This window comes from Phoxinus phoxinus, assembly GCF_949152265.1.
Source record: "Phoxinus phoxinus genome assembly, chromosome: 14".
NCBI classification, from domain to species: Eukaryota; Metazoa; Chordata; class Actinopteri; order Cypriniformes; family Leuciscidae; genus Phoxinus; species Phoxinus phoxinus.
Window position 1 is genome coordinate 3,438,233 of NC_136889.1, and position 16,112 is coordinate 3,454,344.

The following is a 16,112-nucleotide window of genomic DNA, read 5'->3' on the forward strand; positions in this document are numbered from 1 at the left end:
TCGCCTTTTCAAGGCTTGGGCCCTAATAATAATCCTAAGAAAAACAATAGGGCCTTCGCCTTTTCAAGGCTTGGGCCCTAAATATATGGACATGTTTTTGAATCCCATTCCAGGGGGCGCTGCCGAGCCCCCCTGCCACGCCCGGGTACCAGCTTCAGTCGGGCCCTGATGGCCGCGGGTTCTGACATTTGTGCAAAGTTTCAAGAGTTTTCGAGCACGTTAAGGGCCCCAAAAGTGCCCGAGATTTTGCACACAGCAGAGAAAGGGTTAAACTAAACTAGCCCCCCTCCTCACACACACACATACACAGATCCCCCCTCCCCTCCCCACCCCACACAGACAGACACACACACACAGAATAGCAGAGACAGAGAGAGACACAATTCACATTCAAACCACAATATCTGACTTTCTGTTGGTCGGAGCTAATGACTGTAAATTAGAAAGTTGTTCGGCTTGATAATATCAATATACACGCTGAGTTTTGTAACTGTAGGTAAAACTATAACTAAGTTATAACACACTTTATGCATCCTTTTTTAATCATAAATTCGTTTCCTCGCCACGGCCAAACCGTTCGAGATATCAAAAATCCGTCCGCAATTTAGCATCCTCCATGTCTTGACTTCATGCACACCGAGTTTCGTGGTCATCGGATGAATTCTCTGGGAGAAGTGTTTCAAATGCCAGAACATGCGTTTCCATACAGCCCATAATAGCCGACTTCCTGTTGGACTGGCGTAAAACTTAGAGCACGAAAGTTGTTCGGCCCGATGAGATCTACATGTGTACCGAGTTTCATATTATTACATGCAAGCGTGTTTGATATATGGACATGTTTTTGAATCCCATTCCAGGGGGCGCTGCCGAGCCCCCCTGCCACGCCCGGGTCCCAGCTTCAGCGCGGCCCTAATGGCCGCAGGTTCTGACATTTGTGCAAAGTTTCAAGAGTTTTTGAGCACGTTAAGGCCCCCAAAAGTGCCCAAAAGGTAGTAAAATAATAATAATAAAGAAGAATAATAATAATAATAATAATAATAATAAATAATAATCCGAAGGAAAACAATAGGGCCTTCGCCTTTTCAAGGCTTGGGCCCTAAATATATATATATATATATATAAAACCGCCACCCCGGTGCCTTTAGGGTTCCTGTGCACAACGGGCAATAACGTAACTCCGCTTTGATTGTCCAGAAGAAGTCTGCTTTAGAGCTTGCATCAGTGTGGGTTCTGCAAAAGTGCGCATCGAGGGCACATATCAACCACAAAGTATGCGTGAGCACCCTTCTGAAACCTAAAATGAAAAATTAGACACCCTACAGTCTCATGGACTTAACGGACACATGAAATCAGCAGCCATTGTAAGTACACAACACCAAAAATTCATATGAAGTGTGGTATATATATATATATTACATTTTTTAAGGGACAAGACAAAGAATTTGACTTGCCTGACCTGATTAGAACAGTGAAAAAAATAAAAAATAAAAATAATCACTAAAACGAGAATTGTTCTGATTTTATTATGATACTCAAAATATTCCACAACAAATCCTTTAAATGTATTGATATTCAGAACAGAACAAGAATTTAAAAAAATAACAATAAAATATAATTTATTTATTTCGATTTTGTATTTTTATTTAATGACTATTATTTATTTAGAGCAGGTACAGCTAGTGTGCGATGCTTTTGCTATTTCAGAGGAAAAAAACAAATTTTATTTAAAAAATGCTTTTCAATTAAATCAAATGTTCAAGCTTTGTTTTCGTTTAATTATTTTGTTTGTTTTAAACTTTGTTCAATTTATATTGTTAATCATTTGACACTAACCAAATGCATAAAGTATCATTTTAACTTTTAAAAAACTATTAACATTTGTTCATAGTACATTGTCTGTCTTTTGTTAATAGGACAAAACATTGTTATTATATTTTATAATATTTCATATATATATATATTAAATAAACATTTGTAATGAAATCGTTCAAAAAAAAATATATCAGCATTGTTTTAAACTTTGAAACACAGAAGTAGCGCAATGTCTGGCCACGCCCACTTCTGGCATCAGACTTTTAGGCTGGCGCTGTCGTGATCACACTGATATGACGTATGGTTCTGGGGTTCTGCAGTTGGTTACTATTGGGGCTCCCGCGCCACCTCCTTTTCACAACCTGAGGGAACCGTCTCCGGAATATTAACCTCACTCCCAGAAGTCCAATTCCCATCATTCATGCCTCTTACCTGGGACTGATTGCACGCGCACACACACACACACACACACACACACACACACACACACACACACACACACGCGCGCGCGCGCGCACACGTACACTGTTTAAAAACAAGAAATATTTATCCAACCTCGTTTAAAACAGTCTGTCGGTGCCATCTTTTGGACATTCATCATATTGCATTGGTTTTAATTTCTAGTCCTCAAACAGAGCAGTAGCCTAATCCGTTTATTTTTAAGTTATTGATTGAAAAAGAAACATCAAATGCATTTTTAGTCATAGTATTATTTTATACAGAAATACATTATTTGTAATTCAGATGAGAATAATTTTAAGGAAAACAAATATATTGATCTGAAATATAGCACGTGTTTTTGCAAAATAAATTCAAGCAATAGCCTATACCCGCCCCCGAAATGGCGCTAATTTTAAAATTAAACTAAAAAAGCTCACGGCTGCACAGACATTCATAACGGTGCGCGTCCAACGCGAGGAGTGAGCAGAACAGAGCGAACGTTTTTTTCGTTAATTTCTACTTTCATAGGAATTCATTCGAGCGCACTGCGAGCGCCACCATAATCATACTTACTTTCACTTTTATATTAGCGATTTAAAACCCCTCGCTGGTGTCACACGTTGGTTAACCGGTGGGAAAAATATACAGATATTCAAATATACAGATATATTAAATATATCATCGCGCTCCACCGTCGATTTGATGTGTGTGTGTGTGTGTGTGTGTTAAAATAATTTAGTTCAGTTAGAGAACGGGCACTAACCTACAATTAAAACCTGAACGTGTCCGCTTAATAAATCGTGAGCTGAATGAGAGTCGCAGCAAAGATCAGCACAAGGAGTCCAATTTCATTAATCATGGGTGGACAGCTGACTGAAAAGATGATGACGGAATATTGAACACGCAATTCAAGCAATCCCACCCCCGAAATGGCGCTATGTTTAAAATGAAACTAAATGCTCACGGCTACACGGGTAACGCGTTCACGGCGAGGAACGAGCAGAACCATTTTTTTACAGTCTATGAGCAGAACAGAGTGAATGTGTTTTAGTTCATTCCTACTGGACGTCCAGTAGGCTACTACTTTGGCTTTTAAGTTAGCGATTTAAAAGCCCCCGCATTAATCACACATCGATTAACCCGTAGGAAAATATTCTCACAGTCACTAATATATTTATATATAAATACAATATACAATGGGCCTACCTGATTTCGAACACAAGAGGGCAGTATTGCCCTATGTATGACTTATTTTTTTACTAAATAGCGCATTCTGGCTGTTTTTTAACTTATACATAATTCTTAAATTGAAAAAAAGAACAAAATGGGTTTAGTTCTGATATTTGTATACTTTTATATAGAAATAAATGGTGTATAATAAAATTTTTAGAAGATATGAGGCTTTTAGTGATTCCTTTCTGGACATTACTTTAATCCCTCGCCACAGCAAAACCGTTTGAGATATTTAATATCCGTTCATAATTTAGCATCTTTAATGTATTTTCATCATGTTGAAAAAGTTTGGTGTGAATAAAATCAACCACCGCTAAAAACTCGGAGTCTAAAATATATCAATATATCACATTCAAACCAAAATATCTGACTTCCTGTTGGTCGGAGCTAATGACTGTAAATTAGAAAGTTGTCCGGCTCGAAGAGAAGAATATACGTACCGAGTTTGGTTACTGTAGATAAAACTAATACCCCATTTTTGACTAAAGGTGGCGCTACTGAGCCCCTCCACCACGTCCGTTTCTGAAACTTCGCACAAGTGTACTAAGCAATAAAAGTGATATGCATGTTGAGTTTCATGCAATTTGAAGCATGTTAAGAGCCTCAAATGCATCCAAAAAGAATATAAAAGTTTAAAGCGTTGCCATGGCGACAGTATTAAAGATATCAATAATCCTTTCACAGGTCTACATCTGTCGTGTGTTTACATTATACAGATGAAGTTTGAAGCAAATCGGGTAAAAATAAGAGGGTGATTTCAAAGCATTTTGAAAGTGACACACTTCCTGCTGCCAGTTGGTGGCGCTATAACTTTGACTCACAATAGTCACATCCATGTGATTGGCCTCTTACAGCGAACACACTGCTGAAGTTTCATCAAGATCAGTTAATGTATGAGGATGTTATAACACACTTCCTGTTTCCAATATTCGCCATAAATTCGTTTCCTCGCCACGGCCAAACCGTTCGAGATATCAAAAATCCCCTCGCAATTTAGCATCCTCCATGTCTTGACTTCATGCACACCGAGTTTCGTGGTCATCCGATGAATTCTCTAGGACAAGTGTTTCAAATGCCAGAACATGCGTTTCCATACAGCCCATAATAACCGACTTCCTGTTGGACTGGCGTAAAACTTAGAGCACGAAAGTTGTTCGGCCCGATGAGATCTATACGTGTACCGAGTTTCATATTATTACATGCAAGCGTGTTTGAGATATGGACATGTTTTTGAATCCCATTCCAGGGGGCGCTGTCGAGCCCCCCTGCCACGCCCGGGTCCCAGCTTCAGTCGGGCCCTAATGGCCGCGGGTTCTGACATATGTGCAAAGTTTCAAGAGTTTTTGAGCACGTTAAGGCCCCCAAAAGTGACCAAAAGGTAGTAATATAATAATAATAAAGAAGAAGAATAAATAATAATCCCATGGAAAACAATAGGGCCTTCGCCTTTTCAAGGCTTGGGCCCTAATAATCCTAAGAAAAACAATAGGGCCTTCGCCTTTTCAAGGCTTGGGCCCTAATAAAATAGAAAAAAGCTTAGCCATTAACCTGAAGCATCAGTGTTTGCTCATGTTATGTTTTATATTTATTGAGCTTTGACAATAATTCCGACATACAAATCGACTTCAAATGACTGCTTTAATTTCCATATGGATTTTGATTTGTAAATAAATGAATGCTGCCTTCACACTCTATCAGAATTATCGTAAATCCGAGTTTCCATGTTGAAATGTGGACATAAATGAATAGGCCATAGGAATGAATTTCCTGAAAAGGTTTGGAATGTATCCCTGAGAACGTCTCTGTTCTCAATGAACCCCTCAGAGAGCATCCTGAGCTGTGAGATTTATGCCACAGTGCGCTCTCAGGCGAGCAGTGCATGCTTGGAGAGAGGCAAAACGTTGAGCCTTGTTCAGGATAAAGTGGTCCTTGTGTGTTCGGTGCCGTTACAAAGCGCTTGCTCTCAGAGACGTGAAACACCTCTGGAGCCCATGCTGCATTTTTGCAGTCTGATGTCACACTGTGGACAGCATCTAGTTATAATATTTATGTTTGAATTATGCAGTCATGTGACCCGCTGATTCTGTTTTGTGTTTCAGGGTCTTGATGAGTTACAGGTAGGTTTTATTTTCATCTATTTTGTCTGATTAACCGGTTGAAACACCAGCGATTACAAACCGTGTTTTTTGGGAATGTCTTTGGTTCACTGCAATTTTAAAGAGAAAATACTCAATGGTGTCGACTGATGTATTTGCACATGGTTTGTCTTAAAGCATATTAAAAACACCACATAGACATATAAACGACATTAAAAGCTGGATTTTCACCACAGGGGGACTTTAAAACCAAGACACTGTGTACTCTAGCATTTAAAGGTTTTTTATTTTTATTTTTTTTAAAGAAATTAAGTTATTCAGCAAGGGTGCATTAACTTGATCATGCTGTTCTTTTGAACTTTCTATTTATCAAAGAATCCTGAAAGTAATTATGCTGAAAATGCAGCTTTTGATTGTAAAAATATTACACAATCTGATATTTATTTTACTATTTTTACTCTGTGAACATAAGAAACTCTTTTCTTTTTCAAAAACATTTTTTAAAATCTTACCGCCCCTTTACGTCTGAATAATGGTGTTCCTCCACATGTTGCTCTTATTTTGATTACATTTTGACCTCAAGTCTTTTTCTCTGTCCGATCAGGTTCAGCTTGCAGAAAAGACAACCATGTTGAGCGAAGCCAGGCTAAAAGAGCAGGAATACCATGACAGGGTAAGTGAAGAGGTATACTAACAGAAGGACAGAGAGTTTATAACCGGATGTTATTTTTCATGTAGCTAGCAATAAACCCTGTTGACAGTTTAACTAACTTTATTTAACTAGCTTGTTCAGCAGGATTCTCTTGCTTTGCCATGTCAGTAGTTGACCCGAGCGAGAGAACTGACCGTAGATGAAGACCGCACTGACAATCAGAGTATGTCTTAGGCCTAAGACGTGTTTGGCACACAAAGACAATGTAGAAGGCGAAGAGAAAGAATGAGAGGAGCGTTTAGCAACCCGTCACATTCCCAGAGCTCCTGCACCCCTTCAGCTGTGTAAAACCGAAACGAGATTAGATTCATTGCACCGCACATCTGTTTACTCTTATTTCAACTTTACAAACAGTTACAGCAGCGCTCACGCTGTTTCCCTCACCCCACACGACTGCTAACTCACACGAGGAGACGGACACACTGAACATGCCTTTATTTTTATAACCCGGCTTCACCCTGGGCCATACGTTGTTGTTAATTTGAGGACTAGTGCAGGGGAAGTTATTACTCATTTTAAGGCTATGCCTATACATTAATCTAGACACATTTGAAAACGGCATTTTCATTTCAAAGCGCTCTCCGTCCACATTAGCATTTCAAGCATTTCCCCCCCAAAAAAGTCCTTAAATCACCTAACTGCGCATGCACAAAACGTTATAAAAACTTGATTAGATGATACAGAGACCAAACATACTAAAGTTCTTCTCATGCTGTTTTTCTGGCATTATCATTTTATTAGCAAAAAAAATATCTCAACACTTATTAATTTAGTTAGTTAGGTAAAGAGCAATTGACCCTTCGCTAAGCCACGCCCGAAAACCGCCACTGGCCAATCGTGGCTTAGCGACTGTAACTAGGCGCGGGAGGTCTGGCAAGCGTTCGAGTGAGGGAAACATGCCGAAGCGTTGTGTGTATGGATTGTGCAAATCTGATACCCAGTTTCCTAAAAATTTGGACGGGGGGTGGAATTTTTTTCCTTCCCGAAACCTAAAAGCCGAGGGGAGAAATGCTGGCCGTGGATCAAGCAGTGTGGGACGCCCCATTCACAGCTAAATGCCGACAGGATTTACAAAAACACTTATTGCCTGGAAATAATGATGGTTCTTTGTTCATAATGCATGTATTTGAACGTAAAATACAACGATTAAAGGCAAGACGGAGGCTCACTGACATACTGTAAAATATATTTCAGCATTTTGTTAATCGACGGCCTAACTTTACCCCAATCCGATCACGGCTTTCCCGGTGTTAGTGTTATTCCACAAGATTTATATATAAACTGTTTGATTTATAATTATTAGATTATTTTCACATTTCACTTACCCTGCTGTAACTGTTCCTCAATTTGTGTGTTTCCCATTTGAATGGTCAGTGTGTGAGGCGGCTGCTGCTTGCGCTGGGACCTAATGTTATAGGCTTTAGCTTCAATTTTGATTAAATTATTCTCTAATCGGTTGCATATTATGTTGTGGATATATCCCTCGAATGCACACTGCAGTCCCTTCTGTCTCGCTCTCTCAGATATTTCACCTGTTCGCCAAAAATGACTAATTATCTCCTTGGGAATGTCTGACAACGGTGCATATAGTACACACTGTAATGTACGTGCCAGGCGCGAAAGCTTGTCAGGCGTAGCAACAGTAACTATGGAGGGCGGGGCTTAGCGAAGGGTCAATTGCACTCATGTTTTGACACAGGACAGCAATTGCAAATTAATGTTCTGTCATCTTTGCAGTAATGTAATATGGTTGTACAAAGTAACATGTATCTTTATCAACACTGAAAGTGAATAGCTCACAGCTTGGACACACCGGTATAAAACTGGGTACAATATGCGTCACATGACTAAACATGTATTATTGCTTTCGAATATCTCTGTTTTCACAGTCCACACGGAAACATCATTTTCAAATTTATCTGGACTAGTGTAGACGTAGACGAAGATTGCAGTGGGATTTCATGACTTGTTTTTATGCCTGATTGCATTTCTCGTTTCCTCATTTTTTGTTTATTCCTAAAACCTGTATTAAACTATAGTCTAGACACCAGCTTAAGTTCACATTAAAGATCACTTTTACACTGTATTTATTTATTTTCAATAATGATCTTTATTCTCGATTTACTTTTAGATTCATACTCTGGAAGACAAAATAAGACGCTCCCATAAAAACACAGTGGTGACTCACCTGGGAAGCACATATCGAGGTAAATAATCCTAATCATTTTCTATAAAGATGAATGCGATGTCATCTGGGGGCAAGCAGAACAAAGCCAGCTGTTATCCAGATGTCATTCACTGTCTTATTTATCTGTTTGTAATATGAATTTGGGGGTTTTAGCCACCTAGTGACTGTAAAATGCTTGTCAAGTATCTCCTGTAGTTCCCAGAGGTTAATGAATGATGTGGAACACTGACCCTTGGCAAACAAACCTCGGCTTCATCTTCACTCGCTCAGAGCCATCAGTCTCCACAGGAGAGCCGTGCTTTAACACCCCGCTATCAATCATGCACATATGCAGACCTTAAACATATGGGCAGCCAGAGGCCGGTGTTGTAGAGAGATCTGCCCCTCCACAGCCCTTCCCTGCTGGTGTAATAAAGAGCTCATCTCTGATCTAATGGGTTTCACAGACCGTGTTTCTCCCCAGTTCCCACACATGACCCCCGTCTCAGAGATGTGCAGCGTCTTTTATACTCGCCATGTTATGACCAACTCGTCATTATCAGCACCAATATAACATCTTTAGTGTTACATGGAGGAAAGTACGTCATATGGGTTTTGGATACAATAATGAGGAATTTTTTAGTTAACAATAAGTTAGAGCAATTCACATTTCCTTTAAATGCATTGTGAACACTGAATCATGATGTCTTAAATATACACCTCTGGTCAAAACGGTGTCCAAGGGTCTTTTTTATTTATTTATTTTATTTTATTTTTAAGAAATTAATACTTTTATTCAGCAAGGATGCATTAAATCGATCAAAAGTGACAGTAAAGACATTTATAATGTTACAAAAGATTTATATTTCAAATAAATGCTGTTCTTTTTAACTTTATATTCATCAAATAATCCTGAAAATAAAAAGTACCTTGGTTTCCAAGTATATGAACTGTTTCCAACATTGATAATAATCAAAGTGTTTCTTGAGCATCAGATCTTCATATTATAATGATTTCTGAAGGGTCATGTGACACTGAAGACTGGAGTAATGATGCTGAAAATTCAGCTTTGATCACAGGAATAAATTACATTAATAATAAATAATAATAATATTTCACAGTATTACTGTTTTTACTGTATTTTTTTGATCAAATAAATGCAGCCTTGGTGAGCAAAAGAGTATTCTTTCAAAAAACAATGAAAAAAGACAATCAACTTTTTCTCTCAGCATCTTCATGAATGAATCAAATTTCCTGGATGCATTTTTTTCAGAGCTTTTTGTAATGCTTTGTTTCTTTATCTGCAAAATAAACATGAAATGCTGAATTTGTCCCATAGAAGACGTCTTAAAACCGTCTTCATTTTGGGAGTGTCGATGAAGCCTTAGAAAGCCGTCTCAGGTTTAGCTCTAGTCATCATCGTTCCTCAAAAACCACATTAAATTATTTCCCAAAGGAGGTTTTCCTTTGAAGACATCTTCGTCTTTGACATGCAACTAAACAAACCGCCGGTCATCCGCTCACTCAGACGTTATACACAAACACATCTCCTCCATTTATCCTTCAGCTAATCTGTGTGGCCTCTACATTAAAGGGACAGTAGTTTATAAAGTCTGACCTTCTGACTGCCTCACCCTCCAATAAACCCTCGTTCACAAGACACACACCGCCTCAGAAACGGCCCGCTTTCTGTAGAATACTCTTGTGATCGAGTATTGAAGTGATTTATGGTCACTATTCATTGTTTTCTATATTATTTATGTTGTTTGTCCATTGTGCAGTCATCAGTTTAAGCATGTGCTAACGGTTGTCGTAAACCAGGCCCTCTGTATGGATGTGTTGTTTTGGAGATGAGTCCGATGTGGCTCGTGTTTCGTCCCTGTTGGCCCAGCTGGGCTGTCCTGAGGTCAGTCAGACAGGTCTGGTTATTTATTCTCCCCTCATTTCTCCATGCTTCCTGATCAAAGGCCTGTTTGAGTTTCAGCGGCACCTCGAGTCCCGGCTCTCTCTATCAAGCTGTCTGTTCCTGGTCGTTCAGACACCCGAGTGTCTTCAGCGCGGGTTAAATGGACTTTCCAGAGAGACACGCGGCTCCTTCTGCTAATTGCCAGTCATTCACAGGTTTAATGAGGCAAGAAGGCTTTCGTAACAAACAGATCGCTGTGCCTTCTGTGCGGTTTCTGCATCGTAATGCATATTTCAAAATAACCGTCAAAAATGGTTAATTGCTTAATCCTTACATCACTGCGGTGAGACATTACTGAAGATTCACTGCACATCGAATGCTCATGATGTTTACCACATGCGCACGTTCTGTTTAGCAAAAACGGACACCACTGTTCAAAAGTTTGGGGTCGGTAAGATTTGTAAAAGGTGTGGTGGTTGCACTGGCATGTGGTTTCTAAAGTTGTAGTGTTCTCGTAGGTATTTTACGTCATGTTTTCCATGATATCAACAGCGCAGAAACCTACCCACCCATTTCCAGCTTTATTACATACAATATCTCAAGTTAGTTTTTGTTCATTCATGGTCTTAACGTCTCCTGTTACGTTTCTGCTCTCACTTCTTCATCCATTAAAAGTAGGGTGGAAAACGGAAAAGCCCCCACCTAGATTGAGCCAAAGCTTCTTGTATTTACCCACAATGCTGTCATTATAGTGTTTCCAGTGTTGCTGCGAGCTGGCACCCTTAACTACTGTGCCTGGAAGTGAGGCGCGTCTAGCGCTCTGATTTACGGGCTGATTATTGCCATGCAGAGGTCGCGGTGTGTGTTTAATGAGTGTATGAATGCATGCTTATCTTATTGATGTCAAAGCTGAGGAAAATTGTCCTCCATTACCACTGCAGATTCTGAAAGATTTACTCTTATTAATGCTTATTCTTCAGATTTGAAACAATTAAACCATCCTAGAATCAAAGCAAACAAGTTTTCAATGTAAAAGTTGAGTTAGAGGTGAAACTCGAAAAATGCGGATATCGTGCAAAAGTTCATTTATTTCAGTAATTCAACTTAAAATGTGAAACTAATATATTATATAGACTCATTACATGCAAAGTGAGATATTTCAAGCGTTTATTTCTTATAATTTTGATGATTATGGCTTACAGCTTATGAAAACCTTTTCACAATATTCTAATTTTGAATTTGGGGTTTTCATAAGCTGTAAGCCATAGTCATCAAAATTATAAGAAATAAACGCTTGAAATATCTCACTTTGCATGTAATGAGTCTATATAATATATTAGTTTCACATTTTAAGTTGAATTACTGAAATAAATGAACTTTTGCACGATATCCGAATTTTTTCCAGTTTCATCTGCACATTTGCAAGTTGCAACGCACACATTTTTTAGTTTTTATCTGAACGTTACCCCATTATTTACATTCTCTTCTCTCTTGGTTCAACTATTATAAGATGATGGCTGGTGTGGAGTGTTTGGAGGGTTTATAAGTTCGTCATCTGGCTGTTCTGGTTTTAATTACGGGCCTGACGGAGCCGTGTTCAGCCGATCTTGACTGAACAAGGGTTTTGTACTTTAAAAACAGTGACCGTTTCATCTAACACAGAGCTTAAAGTCTCTAGTACTCATAGATGATGATTATGATGAATCTGCTGTTTATTTGTCTTTACAGATATGTCACACAACAGCACGGACCCCTTCTCCGAGCCCACCGAATACGAGTACCTCAAGAAGGTCATGTTCGAGTACATGATGGGAAGAGAGACAAAGGTACATTTAGGGGGTTATTTTTATTCTTTGCGATGATGTTATTTGGGGAAAAAACTAATATTTATAGCTTTTTATTATCTTTAACACGACATAAGAGCTAAAGTTAGGGACGGAGTGTGCTTACATGAGGATCAGTGTTGTTATTGCTAATTAAAACGATTAAAATCGTTTTTGTTCATTGAAATAAAGCTGAAACAAATATAAATGTTAAATGAAAAACTTAAATAAAAATTTAAAATGATGCCTTGGCAACTAACTAAAATAAATAAGTTTAAGTTGAACTAAAATTACTAAAATAAAATAATGCTAAATATAAATATTAGAAAATGGCACACAAAAAACCCTACAAAAACTAACATTTATTTGAAAAACCTAAAAAATATGAATAATTACGGTAATAGTATATAAGTACTATTAGACACTGATTTGAGGATGTCAAATTCCAGAATCCATGATTGTAATATTTTTTAACCATCTTTTGAAATTTTGGTACTATCATCATAATAATATCAATCCAGGCATATAATGGGGACTACATATGTACGACTCATTTTCTGAATATATTCTTCCATGTTGTAAAACTTACATTTTATCATATTGTTCTTTCCCACAATGCACAAAGTTTTCCACAACATAATAATGCCGTTTGTTAGAGGAAGGATGCAGTAAATAAGTGTGCCGGGGAGTCCGGATGGAAGCCTATAAAATGATTGGTTCCCATGAAAACTCCCGACAGCATAATTCCGTGTCCATTCAGCAGGACCCTAATGAGCCAATCTTGTCCGTTTAGCCAGGACTAATTAACAGGCCGTTGATGCCGCCCTAAAGCCAGCGGGATTCCCCCTCAGTGCTAATAAACAGTCGGGTCCTTATGACATCACAACAGGCCTCCCTGTCAGAGAGGATGTGGCTCGTTCTCATCACATGACCCAGTAACGCCTCGTTTTAAGAGAGTTGCTCGGGGTAAACGGCTGCGCTGGTTCTGATTAGCGCTGTATATGGCAGATCTATCTCGGGCTGATTACCCAGCAGGCTGCAGATAATGAGCTTTTTGTCTTTGCGAGATGTAATTGCTCACAGAAGAGTGAGCAGCAGCTCCGCTAAAGATGGGCGGCAGTGTTGTTGTTGTTGTTAACTAAAACTTAAATGATTTAAAATAAATTCGCTAACTGAAATAAAGCTGACTTAAAGGGAGTTCACCCAAATATGTACTCAACCTTGTGCTCCAAACCTGTATGAGTTTCTCAAAAGTTAGAAAAATATGGGCAACCCTGATCTATATAATGACATTATCTCTTAATTATTATTATTATTAATGTCATTATATAGATCAGTGGTAACCAAACAGTTAATGGACCCATTGACTTCCGTAGTATGGAAAAAAAATACTATGGAGTCAATGGGTCTGACTTTTTTCAAAATATCTTGTGTTCAGCATATATAGATATATCTATATATCTATGTGTATATTTTATCCATATATATATATATATATATATATATATATATATATATATATATATATATATATATATGTATGCATGTATGTATGTGTGTGCAGGTATATATATATACTATATATATTAAATATTAAAAAACTAAAACTGATAACAGTGACAAAAGCACAACAAAATTACTAAAAGTTAAACTAAAATATAAATCTAATTCAAATAATTAATAAACAATAATAAACATATCAATAATACCGAGCACGGGTCTGTTTCCTGTACATGCGAGAACATCCCTGTTCTTGCTTTACAATTGTTTTATATAAAGACAAGATCGGAATAAATGGGTAACATCTCTTATGAACAAATGTAATCATTAAGTAATTTCTTGCTATAATGTTAATTGCGGATTTGATATGAGATTTTTTTTTTTTTCTTCTTTTTTAGACGATGGCCAAAGTTATAACATCCATGCTGAAGTTTCCCCCGGACCAGGCGCAGAAGGTTCTGGAGCGTGAGGATTCTCGTGTGATGGTGAGCTGTGTGTTTAGTGTGGCGAAGCAGCTGTGAGTTTAAACGTAACCTTCAAAGACTCTCCGAAACCCTCCATATGCTAACAGTCGGACTGAGACCGGTATCCCAGATGTGTGCCCTGATGTGCAGATCCTCACGGTTGCTTCGTGTGCAGAAAGAGAGCCGCACATATGTGACCCTGGACCACAAAACCAGTCACATGGGTCAATTTTTTTTAATTGAAATTCTTACATCATCTGAAAGCTGAATAAATAAGCTTTCCATTGATGTGTGGTTTGTTAGGATAATATTTAGTCGAGATACAACTCTTTTAATATCTGGAATCAGAGGGTGCAAAAAAATCTAAACATCGAGAAAATCTCCTTTAAAGTTGTGCATTTATGTTCACGATTGTGCTGCATTCACTCACAAAAATACATGTTTTATATATTTACGGTAGGAAAATTACTAAATATCTTCATGGAAAATGATCTTTACTTAATATCCTAATGATTTTTGGCATAAAAGAAAAATCAATAATTTTCACCCATACAATGTATAGTTGGCTATTGCCACAGATATACCCGTGCGACTCCAGACTGGGTTTGTGATCCAGGGTCAATGTGTTTCTTATCGAATACTTTATGGTTTATTTGTTATCGGGTCACAATGTTTCCTTTCCAATGTTCCATTAAAGGGGTCATGACATGGGTTTTTTTATTTTATTATTATGTTCCCTTAGGTGCAATTATAGTATTACTATAGTTTTTTTTACAAAAAACTTTTAAAATGTAGTGATTTATGACCTTTTCCCTGTTTCTCATCCTCTGATTCAAACAGTCTGTTTTGGGGGTGTTTCCCCTTTAAGAGTTCAGTGTTAACGCCCACTGATATGATTGGCTAACGTCAGTGCCTATGCATCAATTATTAACGCCCCCAGCCAGAACATTTGCGGATTCGGCGTATTTAGAAAGTAGTTTAAAGTTTTAAACACATTACTTACAGTTTGCGTCGTCGTTGTTGAGCCCAGAATAGTCGGCACGGACTTATCTTTGAGCAACAGTTTTCTGGCAAAGCCAGCATCATTTTGGGATTTGTTCTCAAAACAGTCATCCTTCAAATGTATAGAACAAACGCTTAAACTAACACTGCCGTGACTGGGACGTCCGCAAAAAATAAAGTGCATCCATTTTTCCCTGACGTCTGGATCTTTCTGCAGCGTATTCAAAGATGTTGTTTGTCCACAGCCAGGAACAGCACATCTGCGGCATCGTAATCTCCCTGTACACAGAGCAGACCCACTCGCTGTCCGTCGACTGAACACTTGTGAGGCGCGCAGCGCGCGGGCGCGACAATGATACGAAATGAGCGTAGTTGTCTTGTACTGGAGGCGGTCATATGCAAACGCTGGTACGTCACTTCGTACCGTGACGTCACTTCTTACCATGGATCCAGAACGAGCTGTATTTAGAGCTTGATTAAATAAATGATTCGTTTATAATGGGGAGGACGTCTTAAGCTATGAAACTTGCAGGACGTTTTAATGGTACAAAGACCTCTTATATACCAAAAGATCAAGGCAAATTTGGTTTCTCATGTCATGACCTTTTTAAAGGTGAACTATGCAGGTTTTTTACCTTAACGCGTCAGGAAGTATCGCGTGATATCGCTATGTAACGAATTGCTTTATGGCAAAAAAAAATCTGAAAAAATTCTGTCATTATTGCTCCCTCACGCTGTTCGAACCCGAATGAAGAAGACGCTGTAAAGAGTGTCCCGTCTGCTGTGATGCCGTTGATCTACTAGCCGAGAGTCGACAACAAGTTTTTCGACGGTGTTGTCAAATATCTACTCCGAAGCTGTAGGGGGAGCTCTATAGAGAAACCTGCGAGAATACAGCGAAGAAATTCCCGAACCTGCATAGCCCTGCTTTAAATTCATAGTATCATTATTTCAGA

General features: G+C 38.4%; 1 protein-coding gene across 1 annotated transcript in view; it reads left to right on the forward strand.

Moving 5' to 3' along the window:
* golga4 (golgin A4) overlaps positions 1-16,112 on the forward strand; it is a 65,129-nt gene that overhangs the window by 45,984 nt on the left and 3,033 nt on the right. Inside the window, exons 20-24 of the mRNA XM_079634467.1 lie at positions 5,586-5,603; positions 6,187-6,255; positions 8,426-8,501; positions 12,096-12,193; positions 14,089-14,175. Coding sequence (XP_079490593.1) covers positions 5,586-5,603; positions 6,187-6,255; positions 8,426-8,501; positions 12,096-12,193; positions 14,089-14,175 — 348 coding nt within the window. The remainder of the gene's footprint in view (positions 1-5,585; positions 5,604-6,186; positions 6,256-8,425; positions 8,502-12,095; positions 12,194-14,088; positions 14,176-16,112) is intronic.